The sequence below is a fragment of the Pyrus communis genome, chromosome 14, assembly GCF_963583255.1.
Source record: "Pyrus communis chromosome 14, drPyrComm1.1, whole genome shotgun sequence".
Classification (NCBI taxonomy): domain Eukaryota; kingdom Viridiplantae; phylum Streptophyta; class Magnoliopsida; order Rosales; family Rosaceae; genus Pyrus; species Pyrus communis.
In genome coordinates, this window is record NC_084816.1 from 18,073,765 (window position 1) to 18,090,284 (window position 16,520).

The window sequence follows — 16,520 nt, forward strand, 5'->3', positions numbered from 1 at the left end:
CAATGTTAGAGAGATCATCAAAATAAACCATTCGAATCATCAACCAAAATAGAATCCAAGAATTGATAAGGATATAATGTCTTTCGACAATAAGATATATTCTACAAAAAGGTTTGTAGTTCTAAATAAATGTTGTTCCTTGGAAATAATTCCTACCATATAAGATTCACAATAGCTCAAAACATGTAGAAAACAGGGTCGATCAACTATTAGAATTAGAAAACGCAACCTGACAAGCCTCAATTGAACAACTCACCTAGGATCTCAGTTAACAGATCAAAATCCTATCAAAAATGGTGCCTTACGTATTTATGTTTCCTGTAGTATATCAGATTTTTTCCAAAAACCCGAATCAAATCACGTACCACTGCTGATGGGGGGCTTCATATGTCGAGGAGAAGCCTCCGAGGGTCCTCCACAACATCTTTAATACGACGCAAGAAGTAAACTGCCTCTCTTCCATCAATGAGCCTATGGTCATAGGTAAGAGCAACGTACATCATCGGCCGCGGGACAATGTTGCCTCCGACAACCATTGGACGGTTAACTATTGAGTGCATGCTCAAGATTGCCGACTGCCAAAAAAATCGCTTTTGTGAGATTACGTTTCCAACGTTGGTGTCTACCCAGAATAAGAAGTTCCAGTTGTTCAAACAAGATAATAAAAGTCCAAGTTAATCGTGTCAGAGAAGCACCAAACCTGAAGGGGGTTGATGATGGGGGTACTTAGAAGGCTTCCATAAACTCCACCATTGGATATTGTAAATGTACCTCCAGCCATCTCGTCGATCGATATAGATCCATCGTTTGCTTTCTTTGCGAGGGCGTTGATCTCCTTCTCTATCTCAGCAAAATTCATTTTATCAGCATTGCGGATAACTGGCACAACAAGGCCCTGCAAGAAAACAAATTGAAAAACTTAAAAAGAAGCAATTAAAATGCAATCTTATTTTACAGGTACGATCAGCTACTATGTTTCCACTCTTTCCAGAACATAATAACCATGAAAAACATGTATATTTACACAAAGGTTACAACTTCTGAGGTATTAAAACGAAATAGTTTGTCAACAATCATATGTCGCACTGCATGCTAAATTACACGGTCAAACAGATGAAACAACAAGAATACCGTCACAAACCCTGAGCTTATGTGACATGGTTTGTAGAAGGAATACCACATTTTCACTCTTAAAAATCTAAAAAATAGATTTCTGGATGGGATCTTACGGATTTAGAAGACTGTTAAACCGACCGAAGTTGCAAATGCAAATGCCGAAATCAAAGAGGGGTAAAATTTTTAGTTTCACATAAAAGTTGCTATTTTGACATCTATGTTTGCAAATTGTCAAGATGGAAGGTATATAAATCAAAAGAATCATGGCCAAACCTTTGGAGTGCCAACGGCTATACTTATATCTATGTAATCTCTGTATATGATATGATATCGTCCCCATCAATGACTGCATTAATAGTAGGCTGGTTTTGGAGACCACTGACGGCAGCCTGTTAATAGAAAACAAATACAGATATGGGTACAGAATATAGATATGCACGCAACATATTATTCCGTCTTTCATATTAGCAATTCTACATGTATTATGTACGGCGTACTTTGATAAATCCAGACATAAGCCCCAACTTGACTCCGTGCTTCTCAACAAATGCATCCTTGCACTCAGAACGAAGCTTCATCAAATTGGTCCTGCCACAAGCAGCAAACCAGTGAGGGAAGAAAAGAAGATGCACATATACAATCCCTGATAAAACTGGAAAGGCACAGATTGAATTCCGCTAACCAGCCACACTGAAGAAAATACATGCAATAGCATCTAAAGAAAACTACAGTCAATTTATTCAAGATGGGGCATGCCAAAAGCCGGTGAATTAATCCAAGAGCTGGAAGAAAAAAAAAAAACATGATGAATGCTGAAGAATAATATTTTTGAACTCACATATCAACTTCATTGAATGTTGTCAGCATTGCGAATGTGTTCTGTGAGTCCTTCAATCTTATACTAACCCGCCTCCGAAGCCTTGTCATTGGAATCTTCAATGATGCGGTTTTAAATGATTACAAGCAGAAAATCAAAATAGCCTTATGAAATCTTGCAGAGGATTTTCATTTTATATTTTAAAATATGCTAAAAATGAACATAATATAAGCAACCATAGAAGACTTACTCGTCTTTCCCTTTCCTTAGAGTAAAGCTGAGGTTCTCTGGCAGAGGATTTAGGAGGTGGCGAGGAGGGAGTTTTACGCTTTTCAGTAACAGGTGTAGTTTCAACTTTAGGTTTTTTCTTCTTGACAATCTTTTCAACAGGGGGAGATGGTTGAGCAAGAGCTATCTCCGATGTCTTCTCAGATGGACTGACATGGTCTGCACCTTCACCGGACTTTGAGATAACAGCAATCTTGGTGCCTGGTTCGACAGTATCCCCTTCATTGGCCACAAACTGCCAACAATTAAAGTAAACACACAGGGTGAACTAAAACATTAGCAACCAATGCACTCATATGAAAGAGCATCAAAGTTAATGGGACTAAAATCTATACCTTTTGGATCACACCGGATTCAGGACTAGTAACATCAATCGTCACCTGTTGAAAAATAATCACAGAATTAAAATCCTACTCATGGTTCCTGTCAATTAGGGGTTACCAATCCCTTTTGCAACTGTGGAAAACTATATTAACATTCAAATAGGACTTTATTATAGAATCTTATCTGTTTCAACTTGAGCAATTGGTTCGTCAACTGCAACCCTATCACCAGGCTCTGCCTCCAAAAAGGGCATAATAAGTCATAGAATCAGACCCAAGAACATTCAGCACTATGTATATTAGACAGAATATAAGAAGTGGCTGAGCATAATCTTCAAGAATTTCGCCCAAGTGCCATCAGTGATAGATTCACCCATAAAAGGGACGAAGGCATCAACCATATCCCCTGCATCGCATGGAAGCCAAAAGTTAAACCTCACCCGAGAGAGAGAGAGAGACGAGATACCAAAGACATTAATTTCCTCACAGGAACTAAAATACTCTGAGCACAATGCATATTTCAAAGGCTCCTTTTTACTATAAAGGCACCGGTGTAAATTATCAATCCTAATCCTTTTCAAAGTGTCATAAATTGTGTAAAGTTTGAAGAGTACCATTTTAAAATAACTTACTCCAGGATGTTTGTTCACTCCTACAGGTATTGCCCCTTATTGATCCAGTTTCGGAGAGCACTCATAGGGTTGAACTCGTAAGAGGACCCAGATTCTTTCTCACTCCCAAGCTCGCCAACGCTCTAATTGTTTGTGAATGTCAGTCTGTGTGTGCGCATGTTTGATAGAGATTAAATATTTGAAGTGATTCTTTTTCCTGTTTCTAAGTGAACATATGAACAGGACGACTATATTAACGAGTGTTCTCCATACTAGATTAACCATTGACATTTCTCCTTATTTAGGTCACTGCATATTAGATGCATAAAATTAACAGAGAACAGAACATATGCAATACAACCGTAGTGTTGCCAATTTAGATTCACAACGGTGTCTGTTATAATGAACCTAATTTGTTCAGTGACTCCCCATTCAAATAAATCTGACGACAATATTTTTATAAAAAAGTAGTAGAAGGAAAATTAAATGACAATGACAAGTATTATAGCCTACTACTTTAAACATAAAGCAAGCATGCATCCTTGAACAATAAACAGCATGCAGACAATTATAAATTCGAGTGAGTTAAATCGATGGAAGAAAAGGGCCTGCTCCACATTTGCCTGATAGGCTCTGGCAGAATGTAGCCACCGACATTCCTGAGAAACACTCAAGCCATGACAATTTCCTTCCTTTTCTTTTTAGAATAAAGAAATTGAACTAGAGCAAAGGAAACACGAATTCATAATAAACTCAAATACAAAGGGGAAAAATAACTTTGTCTTAGTTCTTCACTAAATTTTGTTTCATGTTAATGAAGTGAATTTGACATCTCGGTTTACAATTCAGGACCAAGGTGACAAAAAGAGACTGGAGATGAATATAGAGATGCTCCAAACCTAATTCGCAACCAAACGGTTATGTTGTCACTCAGTCATTAGAAAACCAGGATTGAGAACAAATGCACCATAAACTTCAAACAGATGCAGCGTGAGAAAGAGAGGTTTTCACCTTAAAGAGCACTTACTTGCTTCATACATTATCAATCATTTACGCATACAGATACATAATTACATTGTCTACATAAGCAGTGTACACAATCCGACTGGAATGCAGAACAAATCTCTTTTGTGAATGCAGAACACAATGTACAATAGGATAACATTACCGTCAATTCACAAGACACTAGCTAGTAATTATCCAGTTAGACAGAATAGACAGAAACAACATAATGCGGTCACTAACCTCGTTGTCCTGCTACAAGGCGAGGAACCTGTAACAAGAAAACATGTATCAATCACACCGATATATTGATTGAGATACAAAACAAAACAAAACCATATGTAAAAAGTAATCCATCTTTCAGAAAAACATACCTGCAAAAATGAGGTGAGAAAGGTTTCGAATACGGTCTAATCCTTCTTTGGGTTGAAGTAAAATCTGTGCCCACGTGCGTGGAAATCAAAAAATGCAATAAACATACCACATAATACACATTAAAAGTAAACCCACACTTCCGAATTCGACGTTGATAGAAGCTAGCAAAACCAAATCCAATTTATAGTAAACATAAGCATGCACTTTGTGTAACATCACAGAAGAACACAATATACATTTGAATTTTTTTTAATAGAAAAAAGAGGGGGAAATCCAAAGTAGTAGAGAAAGAACCTCCGATTTTGCAACAGGTCGGATTGACAGCAGTGAGTGCCCCAAAATCTGAGACAAACAACAGAAATAAAGCTTTCAGAATAATCTACGAAATATATATTTCAAATTCATTTAAAAAAATATACAAGAAAAAATACGTGGTATTGGGTTGTTTACCGAAGCAGAGGAGCCTCCGGAAACGACTCTTCGCCTTAGAACGCCAAGCATCGTCACCGTTTCGATCACTCTCTCTCTCTCTCTCTCTCTCTCTCCCCGAGGTTGAGGGTTGAGGGTTGAGGGTTTACGTGAAGTTTATACAAATGGAATGAAGATTTCAGAACGTAGAGTTTTTAATACCATTATAAATGTCACTCTCATTCACACGCAGAAAGAACGCGGCGCCAAGATGTGTAAGCTACACGTCTTGCTCTTTTTGTATATTATTGGCGTCCGTGGTTTGGGTTGGTTCGGTTTTGGGTGGGAGATTTTTTTTGATGTATTAGATATTCAATCGATACTTTACATATCATAATATGCAGGATTTTTTAATCTAAATGGTTTCTGAGATTTGCATAACTACTCACTTTGGTCCATGAGATTTGAAATCAATAAATGTGGTCTCAGAGTTTGTTCACCATCAATCATTTTTCTATCATTTCGTGAAATATTATGTCATTAAAGGACCAAAATACCCTCAATTTTACAAACAATGGTCCAAAATGATTTGACAAAATTTGAGGGTAAGGACCAATATGACTAAATAGAGGTTTTCACACAACCCTCTTTATTTATAGTCATATGATTGCACAAATCAAATGGAAACAACCAAAATGACCAAGTAGAGATATATGAGACGCTAAAAAAGGTGTATGTTTATCATCTTCCAATCTATAAACAAACACAAATGCTATTTTTATCATCTATTTATACCATCATTTGTACTATCTCTCTATTAGAGATAGAACCGGTATGCGTTGATGGGTCATACCTCTATTAGAAAGTTGGTACAAATAAATGGTAAGTGTAATATTACTCATAAACAAACAATGCTAATGAGTGAGAGCATCGATAGTGAGAGATTTATGGGTGTCAAAATTTCACTAAACTCATTAATGAACTATAAAAATGAGACATATCAGTCGTCCACCCATATTATACCACGAGACAAATCTTCCATAGTATACAAATTTCTAATGGATAGCTCCATTACATAAACCACGTTAACTTATCTCAATCTATTAGGGGCCGTTTGGTAGGCAGACGGGACGGAACATGACGGGATGGGACGGGACAGGACGGGACGAAATAGTGGTTCCATGTGATGTTTGGTATGCGCAGGACAGAATGAGAGAGTTGTTCTATTTTGCGTTTGGTAAGCGCAGGACGAAACGGAACCAAAACATTAAAATGACTAACTTACCCCTGTTTCGTTTGTTGTTTGGTACAATGTTTGGGACGGGACGGAACATTTTTTTTTTTTTCCTTCTTCTTCTTGCTGCTGCTTATCTATGATATATTTTGTACACTATACTTGGATGTGTTCATATTTCGTACCATGTATGATAGAAAACAAGAGACATGTATTTGTACTTTGTTGCTCATATAATTAATTTAGTGGGATAATACGTCAATTAATTTTATGTGATTTAAAAAAAATAATAGGGTGAGAGCATGCCATTGGCTTGGCACTTGGCACATGGTAGTGTAGCCACAATATGTATATGGTTATGTATATGTGATGAATTACATATGAAGAGGTTGGCGTGGTAGAACAACCGTTGATGCAATGACTATGTTGGAATCTTTGACACAATCTGCTTTCATCTCTTCGTCATCACATTGAAATACAAATTGTGTCAAACAATATGTATATTATAAGTTGAGCTGTGAGACAATTTGATGTCTATGGCATTGGTTGTCATGCAAGGATGACAAATATATAAGTTTAATGATATTATCTTGCTAAAGCAATAAACATGAAATATTCCCAAATTAAACATTCGTCCTAACTTCAAAAAAAAAAAAAAAAAAAAAAAAAAAAAGGAAGATAATGTCTTACTAAACCCCCTAATGCTCAGATGTCATCCATATACATTTTAATGAAATCTAGAGTCGTTCTAAAATGACTTGATTCGCTCACCGTAGAATCTATATTTAGTGATGAGGTGAGGACCGTTGCCTATTGAGGACTTCCGACTTGGATTACCAGTTTCTCATTCACCTGCGAACAACTAGGGACAGATAGAGGTGGGATACCAGAGAGAGATCGTACTTTTCGAAGTTTATCTTTCAGCTTTCACCACTCGAACCCAGCGCGTAACCTTGTCCCCCTACCCCTCTTCTGGTTATGCCATTACCAATCGCGGGTAACCCCTGGGCCGGCCGCCCCTGACCTAATAAGAACGATTATCCTTATGACCAAACAAGGAGCAGCTCTTTGTGAGAGTCATCCAGTGTACACCAGATACTCATCATATCAACATCTTTCACTAATTTCATTGAAATTCTCAACACCTGATCATATGGGAGACCCATGGCCTGAAGATGAGAAGGTAACTTGGCTTTTGCTTATCTCAAAGTAAAACTTTCACCCAAATTCTTCATTTCAGTGACAGCTTTATCCCAACCTTCACAGATAACAGCTCCAATATTTGCATCAGCATCATTCTTATTCCTCTTCCTCTTCCTAATAGGTTGAGATGCACTGGACGAACCAATAGAGGGAGATGGGGTAGGTGAAGTCAGAGGCATCTCGAATGTCTCATCGCCATCCTCATTTTCCAATCTCATGTTTTCGATTACATCTGCTGCTGATTCAGCCATACTACTCGTGGCTTGGTCTCTCCCAAACACCGTACACAAGCGTAGATACAACGGAAATGGCTTATTTGGTTTGTAAGATGCATTAGGATGTTTCTACAATAAGAACCCAAAGAAATCAAAGTTATGACTTTTAAAGCAACTAATTGAAAAAGAATAAGAAACAAAATGTACCTTCACCCACAGCTGAAGTACATCATCACTATCCACAACAACACATTTTTTTTCGTCATCCCAACCAAATCCAGAGGTATTCATCATGTCATATGCAGATGAATACTTTTCTTTTAGACGCTTCAGCTTGTTTTGTATATGCTTTGGCTCTATATTAATGCCCGAAATCATCTCCCTCATCTTGGTGGCAACCATTACAAATGTATCAGCCTTAAAACTGCCGGTCTCACACCTAACACCATCAACTACCATCTCCTTGAGGATGGTAAGCAGTACATCCTCGTCATGATCAGTCCAATTACGTGAGGTGGCCATATAATCTATCAAAGAAGCCATAATATTACATATGTAAAACAAAGAAACATATTGTTAGTGGAGAAAACATGATGCAATTAAGTTAATATCTGCCTATAGCTTTTTACAAAGCTAAATTACTTCCTAGTGGAAAAGGTAATCCAGTGAACAATATATATGTTTGTTTTTCATTGTTGTTTTGGGCAGTATTGCAACTCTTTGGTTTCATATGCAGCATCACTGATGCAATATCAGTAGGTGCAACATCAGTGATGCTGCATCAATAGGTGCAACATCAATATTAGCTAGTAAGACAACTTACGGCAAGTAAGAAGGGACTAAAACGAAGAAATGAAAAGACCATTGTATATAGCGTTTTTTTGTCTTTTATATTCATATGCTTGATTCTACAATATGAAGAAATGAAAAGGTCATTGCAATCAGTTTGCTGCAAGTTATTTTGCTAAATGTTTATTCTCTGTCTTTTACTTTATTGTTAGTATTTTTTTTCTTGCTGATAATTTGATAAATAAAAAACAAACATCTCAATAGTCTTCAAACAATAAAAAACAATTCTAGCAATCATCTCAGTAAAATGTCATCAAACAATAAAAGACAATTACAACAACTACCGTGTCAACCAATTTTCAAGCTCTCATTCCTCTCCACTCATCATATATTTCTCTTGCAAGATCATCCCTTCATTGAGTCCATGTCTAGCTTGACCCAACGGTTTCAATGTAGGCTAATACTTCTGGTAAATCTTCCCTTATAGGCAATTCATCAAATGCAAGTCGTGCATTTTCCTCAGGATCAACCGTCATATACATTCTGATAAAATTATGAAGTAAACTATATATGGTGATCATTCGTCCCTGAATCTTGATTAGATAGTAGGAACGACTTCACAAGATAGCCCAACGTCTTTTGAGGAGGCCAAAACATCTCTCAATGACATTCCTAGCACGTGAGTGTTTCATATTAAAATATTCTTCATGATTCCTAGGTGCACGTGAATTGTCTTCCCACTCTTGCAAATGGTATTTAGTGCCTCTATACGGTGCCAAAAAACCCTCACCATTCGTATATCCGGAATCAACCAAATAGTATGTACCTATATTAGTTGATAATAAATTTTAGTTGTTAGCCAACAAAGGTAAGGAAGAATACTAGGTACAAGTCTATCTTACCGGTTGGGAATGCTCTCGCGCGCTACTCGCTTAACTTCGAAGTTCCCATGGAACCCGAAGCCAGTGAGCTCTCAAAAGGCCTCGTGCTAGGTAGGAATGGGAATATACATTTAAGGATCACTCCCCTGGGCGATGTGGGATGTCACAATTTGGTATCAGAGTTATGCAGCGGAAGCGTGGTCCCGCCCGGGCTGGGATGTGACAACCTCCCTTATCACAAAACCTCAAATAAATAAAAATAACAATAAAAAATTAGTACAAAAGACCCTAGCCATTTTTCTCTTCCACCCCTGCTCTCCTGTTTCTCTCTCCCCCCATGAAACTCTAGCTTTTTCCCCTTCCTAGAAATCAAAAACTTCTAAGCCAAGCAATTATCCTCAACAATCATATACATTGGTGAGGGGAATCAAAATCGAGCACTACGATTCTTTGTTCAATTAAAATAGTCACTGTGTTTTTTGTTTAACATTTAGAAGTTCAATGTACAGAAAACTAGATATAAAATGACTATATTTTGAGCAACAATGAACCAACAGAGGAAAATCCAACAGAGAACCCAATCCAACAGAGGAAAATCCAAAACATGTAACCCAATCCAATCCAACAGAACCCAAAGACATCATATTTATAGATTTCAGCACATAAAAATCGAAACTTGAACACTGAAAAAATGAATCCAGATAGAGAGATACCTCTGAATGCAGTACTGCTCAATAGGGGGAGTGGAATCAGATAAACAGAGGCAGATCTTTGGTTACAGATGCAGTATTGGGAAGATCGAAGCACTACAAAATACAAAGAAATCAAAACAAGCAAATCAGAAAAGAATACAAAGAAATTGAAGCACTACAAAATACAAAGAAATTCAACAAAATTAGGAACTGGGTGTTAATGAAATCGAAACAAGCAAATCAGAAAAGACTAATAATGCCACTTCAAATTTACATCAAAATTAATTAAAGTTAAGATTGGAGGATTTGTAAGAGTATGGGGTTTAGTTTCAACAGTTGTCACATGGATGGTATGGGGTTTAGTTTCAATCAGTCGAAGTGGGTAGGGTTTCTGACTGCGAGCCTCCAGAAAGTGGTACGAGGACTGAAAGCTACGTAGATACTCAAAGCAACAGCAAACACCAAACCAAGAGAGAAACAAAAAGTACTACAAAATACAAGGAAAGAGAGACCGAGAGGCTACACAATCACAATCAGATCGAACCTGGAATGGAGATGCAGAGCTGAAATTCACGGATAAGAGGATGAGGAGGAAGGTTGCGAAGGGGAGATGCAGGGATGAAGAAGTTCACAGCGGCAGAGAAGAGAAGATGATAGTTAGGGTTTCTTGTATGATTTAGATGGCGTGAATATTGAAAAAGCTAAGGGGTATTTTTGTCTTAAAATTTCATGATTTTTGTGTTCCACAGGACGGAACGACCCGTTCCAGGCAGGGAGGTGAAACGAAAATTTAACCCATTTTCGTTCCTTGGGACAGCGCGTTCCACATAATTTAGCGCACCAAACATGGGACGGAACCCGTCCGTCCCATCCCACGTACCAAACGCGCCCTTAGCGCACCAAACATGGGACGGAACATGTCTGTCCCACTCCGTTCCGTCCCATCCCACGTACCAAGCGCGCCCGTATTGAATAATAAGAAGTTATAACTAAGTCTACAAAGATCGATACTGCTTTTTCCTTTACAACATTCAAAGATATTGTTGGACTTTATTAAAAGAAAGAGCTTAGCTTCGGCTGGAGATCATGAGCAGATAAAAGTTTCTTATAATAACACTGTAACACATGCGTGGATACATAAGCACAATTGGGTAATTAACAATCATACGAAGATCAGCTTTGTGTCTTCAACAAATTAGGGTTCGAACATGAACAAAGTCCTCAGGATTAAAATACTTGGTTGCTAAAGCAACGATGGTACACATTACAGTAGACACAAAACAAGAAGACTTTCCTTAACATACTCATAGAGCCAGAGAGAGTTCAACAGTACGCACTAAATTACTAATTCAAGATTGATATATAATTGATTTGGAAGTGCATGGAGAAATGAATCGTAGATTATTCATGCACACGTACGTCTTCAAGGCAATCCACCTCCAAGCCCACCGCCAGCTCCAGCTCCTCCACCGAAACCTCCCCCAGCTCCTCCCCCAAGTCCTCCTCCACCACCACCACCGAATCCTCCTCCGCCACCTCCTCCAGCTCCACCCCCAAGACCACCACCGGCTCCAAACCCACCACCGGCTCCCCCACCAAAACCTGATCCACCACCTACTCCTCCACCGCCACCTCCGCCCAATCCTCCACCGCCACCGCCACCAAGTCCACCACCTCCGCCAAGTCCGCCACCAGCTCCAGCTCCAGCACCACCACCGAAACCACCACCAGCACCAGCACCGCCTCCTAAACCTCCTCCACCTCCAAGACCACCACCACCTCCACCGCCTAGTCCACCACCACCACGGTGAAAAAAGTTTTTCTGATCCTCAAAGGAACCCTTTTCACTGCCGAGCTTCCTTGCACCAGTAGAGAAAACGAAAGCACCGATAAGCGTAAGAAGAAGAAGCTTAGAAGAAGAAGTCATCTTATAATTAGCCATAGTTCGGATGTAGTTGCTAATTAAGTGACTTTTGGTTGTGAAGCGGGGGATTGAGGGAGAAAATTATATATAGACATGGATGTGAAGGATAAGATGGCGAGAGTGGAGATTGTAGTAGGGTTTGGTCTTAAATTTTGGACCATCTTCTCATCTACAAAACCGTGCCGGGACAGTTAATGCATGCAAACCCCAACTGTACGTCTTTGAAAAAGAAAACCTTCTGCCTCTACTGGATGCAACATGCATGCCCCACTCGACCTTGAGAGAAATTTTTATGTGTACCATGTGATCATATGGGGTTGATATGTCAAACTTTTATGTATATTTTAACGTCTTTTTATTTATAATATGGAACGTGCTATACCATTTTCTGTTCCATATACACTGAAATTTTCTTCAACCGTGACTACTCTTGTTGGATCTTCACTTTGATTGCTAGCTCTTGCCACTTGCATTCCATTCCAGCGCAGTTCGAGTGGACTTTTTGCAATTTGCATGATATACCCCCCTCTCTTTCTCTCTCTCTCATGGGTCTCTGGTGACTACATGTGCCTCATTTCATGTTTTCAGCAAGGAATCTGGTGCACTACGTAATATATTGTTCTCCGAACTGTTTTGTCTTGATCGATGTATAACTGTATCTCCAATGTACCCGGAGATATTGGATTCAAAACTCATTTAAGTTTTCTGATTAAAGTGAGACTTAGATTTGGTTTTAATTCAGTTCTGGGTAGAGCTCATGCCAACAAAGAAAAATGTTATTTAACAAGAAAAGTAACATTTGAGTTTTGAGTCGAATCATCTTCAATGCACATATTGAAACCGCCAAAACTCAAATTTGGTTTTTGACTTCAATGTTTTCTCCTCCAAAGCAAGGATTCAAATCTTAGAACGCAGAATATCAAAATATAGGTAAATCTTTGCGTTGGATAAGAAAACCAAAAAACTCAAAACCACTTTTTGTTTTTTTAACTCAAATATAAGAGCATAGATATAAAATTTGAATTTTCTCATTCAAGATGCTCTAATATGAGGACTTGGCCAAGAATATGTATTGGGTGGATAGAACTAACCAACTTTTATTCTCATCAAAAGATTCTAATTCAACTTTTTTGCTATATATTTTTGGAGTAATGTTAGGGAGACGATTTATTTAAACCATATTTTGTAAATCATCTGAAGTCGTTGTTTATATGATTAGATTCTTACTTACTTGATAATTAACATATTTATTTGCTATTAGTGACACATCAAATAGTTTGCAAATTTGGTTTAAAAAACTAGTCTACCTAACATTACATTTTTTTTTTTTTTTAACATTGTATAATACGTTAGAATATCGTGGTTCACACTTTTGCACGCTAAAGATTATTTTATTATCTTAAAGTATGCACGAGTTTTTGTTTTTGAAAAAAAAGTGCACAGATGAATGTCTAATGACAAATTAGAAGTGCTCACATTGTTCTTTATTTGTTTAACTCAAATTTTTTTATCTTTGCCTTCCAGGCTATGAAGGTTGCCTCGCCGCTCTTGCAGATCTGTATGGATTAAAGATCAAGGGACCACGAGAAGTTAATGTTAACCACGCTTTCAACAATAAAGCAAAAGTATAATAAATTAAGGCGGTACAAAGAGATAAATGAGCTACCAGCTAAGAATTGATGAGTGATGATAAATACAAGTTGAAGTAGTGTTCAAAGGTTTCGTTAAAAAAAGAGAGAATAGTGTTATTGACACATCTATTTTTACTTTTCACACGCTCTTATTAATTTTTTATCATTGATATTCTTCAATTCAATCGATTCAATTGCCGGAAATCGAAAATGATGTATGAAAAATAAAGATGAATGTATGAATAGCACTACTAACAAAAAAAAAAAAAAAACTAGTGTTCACTTAGTTCATATCTTACCTTCGGTTTACATGTCAGAAAATAGAGAACAGTATATTGATAGATTAGTGGGTAAACATCTGTATCCAAATAATTCGCCTACAAATGTTTGTTAAAATTAGACTTTATGCATGCATGCTCGGACGTCCTAAAAACCACTTATTTTCGAGTCCAAGTAATGCTTGAAAAACCAAAGATGGAGATGGAGGTACATTAATAGGAAGTTTATGAGCGTAGGTCCTTTTTATATGGAAAGTTTTAGCGGAACCGGTTGTACAAATATACCTCCATCTTTCTTATCATATGATAAGAGAGATAGACAAATGGTTGTATATGTTGAGAATGAATCGCACATTGAGATAAAAGATCATGTATGAGCTGACAAGTAAGTTGAACTATTCTCTATATTGTTAATTGGTTTTATAGTGAAATCTCAATTTTTATTATTATATCCTATATGAGGGAATATATTAAAAAAATAAATATGTCACGCATGACTGTATTCAACTAGTAATGCTGTTGCCTATTTTCTCGTTTGGCCAAGTTGGCTTTGATTATAATTATATGAAGGAGTTTAATTCGATATAAAAAATAAATAAATAAATGCTTTGGAAATATGTTGCAAGTAGCTCGATACGATAGGCTTGATAATTGAGAGAGTTAATTCGTCGTCGTGGTGGTTGGGTTGGCTTATTTGACTAACAGGGATATGAGCTCTACTGACTGAAACTAACCAAACAGTGAGTTGAGTTGAATTTTTCTGTTTGGGTAAATAAGTTTAGTTGAATTGTGGTAAATGGTAGCTGAACATTGAATGCACAGTTTGACCGGAGGCCCTGGTAGTGATCATGTTAAGCAGAGCAAAGAGAGAAAAAGAAGACGACGGTGGTCAATGGATACAATGAGACGTTATTTGTTAAAGAGGATTAGCTTCGAAATGCTTTTAAAATGGTGAATAATTTCATTCAAGCTTTTCCTCTTTGACAAACGAGTCTTGAAGGTTTATTGTTGCATTGATATAACAGGCTAGGGCTAGAACCAAACTCTCATTTAGTTGCCAACTGATCCTCCAATCTAATGATACTTGGCACTTTAATGACCATTGATCTGTACTCTTAACATCCCCCTCAAGCTCAGGAGTAGAGAAGCCAAGCCTGAGCTTTCTCCATTGTGTTTGAAATAGAGGAACACATAAACCCTTTGTCGATATATCTGCAAACTGTTCATTTGAAGAAACAAATATTGAACACAAGGATGTGTTTTAGACACTCTTTGTCTCAGCAAAATGGACATTAATCTCCATATGCTTGGTATGATTTGGATACCAGAAAAGCACTCGACTGATAGCATCTGGCATTGCATGTGATGATTATGTCATCAACACACATAAAAAAACAAGGAACTGTCTACATATGTGATTTAGTTTTGAAACTCAAATCAAGAAAATAAAAATTGGTAAACTATTCGTTTCGATCTGTGGGAGCCTGTGAAAAGCTATATTAACAGTTTCAGATAGGGATTCACTATGGAACCTTACCTGCTTCAGCTTGAGCAATCGGTGCGTCAACTTGAACCTTATGTGTTTGGAAGTGCTTTTAATTTAACTGAAAGTGTTTTGGATGATATTATTTTTGAATCCAATGCAAGTTCATCCTTAGAGATGGCAACGGTATGGCTTGGGACAAAAATGTTATATCCATTCCAAAAAGCACAAAAATTAACGATATTCATAACCGCAAACTAATCATCGTGGATTATTCATAACCATACTCACCAGGTAATGAATTTTCTATCAGTTAACGGTTATATCCATCTTCATCAATACAAAAAAATTATTTGTTCAACTAACACATTATAATTTAATAGATACTAATTTCGTCACTAAATATTCACATCCAAATCATCATAAACATAACAATACTTTCTGGAGGTGTTCGTTATAAGCCAAATATGATAGCAAATCAAGGCAAACTGGTCTCATGAAAAGAGAAAAGAGAAGACAAAAGCAAAAGCAAATACAATAGCCACGATGGAGCAAAAAAAATCTGAAATATCCTATGGCCGACACGTGAACTTTTTCACGAAAAAGACAAGAATGCCCTTATTAAATTAGGAGCCCACAGAGATTTCCACGCGCAGTCCAACATCCCTAGGGCAGTTGACTATAATATCATCAATCTCCACTGCCCATGGTAAGGAGAAAATTCAAAGACATTCATCTTTAATACCCTCCTAATTGAAGATCAACTTAATCAATTAAGGAATCATGATCATATTCAATCAAGGATACTTCCAAGATAATCTCAAGATATTATTTAATAAATAATATCTTTGAGATTATTTCTTCCGCATCTGTTATACAGATGACTCACATTAGCCAATCGAATGGCGCCACATGTCATGGCAAAACCCTACACATGCTGTCGGCCCTAGCTCTATAAATAACCCATCAACACTCATTTTTTATAGGCATTTGGTACGCACTTAAGCGTCTCCCCCCCCCCCCCCCCCTCTCCCCAAAAAAAAGGTGTTTATTTGTTTTGTAGGTACAATTTCGTCATAACTAAATAAAACAAAATTTAACTACCACAACCACTACGGAGAAAGACGAAACAAATTATCAAATAATTTCAATACTTGTGAACATACTTACATTCATTTATATATATATATATATATATATATATATATATATATATATTATTTGAGGTGGATTTCAGGATAGATACGGAT

General features: G+C 37.3%; 2 protein-coding genes and 1 pseudogene across 2 annotated transcripts; all 3 read right to left on the reverse strand.

Annotated features, from left to right (window-relative positions):
- Positions 1 to 383: 383 nt before the first annotated feature.
- LOC137714206 (dihydrolipoyllysine-residue succinyltransferase component of 2-oxoglutarate dehydrogenase complex 2, mitochondrial-like) lies at positions 384 to 5,033 on the reverse strand (annotated as a pseudogene).
- Positions 5,034 to 7,019: 1,986 nt separating this feature from the next.
- Positions 7,020 to 10,708, reverse strand: LOC137714155 (uncharacterized). Its single transcript, XM_068453435.1, has 4 exons — positions 10,499 to 10,708; positions 9,976 to 10,068; positions 7,800 to 8,119; positions 7,020 to 7,721 (listed from the first exon to the last, which is right to left on the reverse strand). The coding sequence occupies exons 3-4, from the start codon at positions 8,112 to 8,114 to the stop codon at positions 7,374 to 7,376; spliced, it is 663 nt and encodes a 220-aa protein (XP_068309536.1). The 5' UTR covers positions 8,115 to 8,119; positions 9,976 to 10,068; positions 10,499 to 10,708; the 3' UTR covers positions 7,020 to 7,373.
- A 333-nt stretch (positions 10,709 to 11,041) lies between these two features.
- Positions 11,042 to 11,996, reverse strand: LOC137716161 (glycine-rich protein 5-like). The gene has a single exon (XM_068455568.1). The coding sequence runs from the start codon at positions 11,894 to 11,896 to the stop codon at positions 11,378 to 11,380; it is 519 nt and encodes a 172-aa protein (XP_068311669.1). The 5' UTR covers positions 11,897 to 11,996; the 3' UTR covers positions 11,042 to 11,377.
- Positions 11,997 to 16,520: the final 4,524 nt, after the last annotated feature.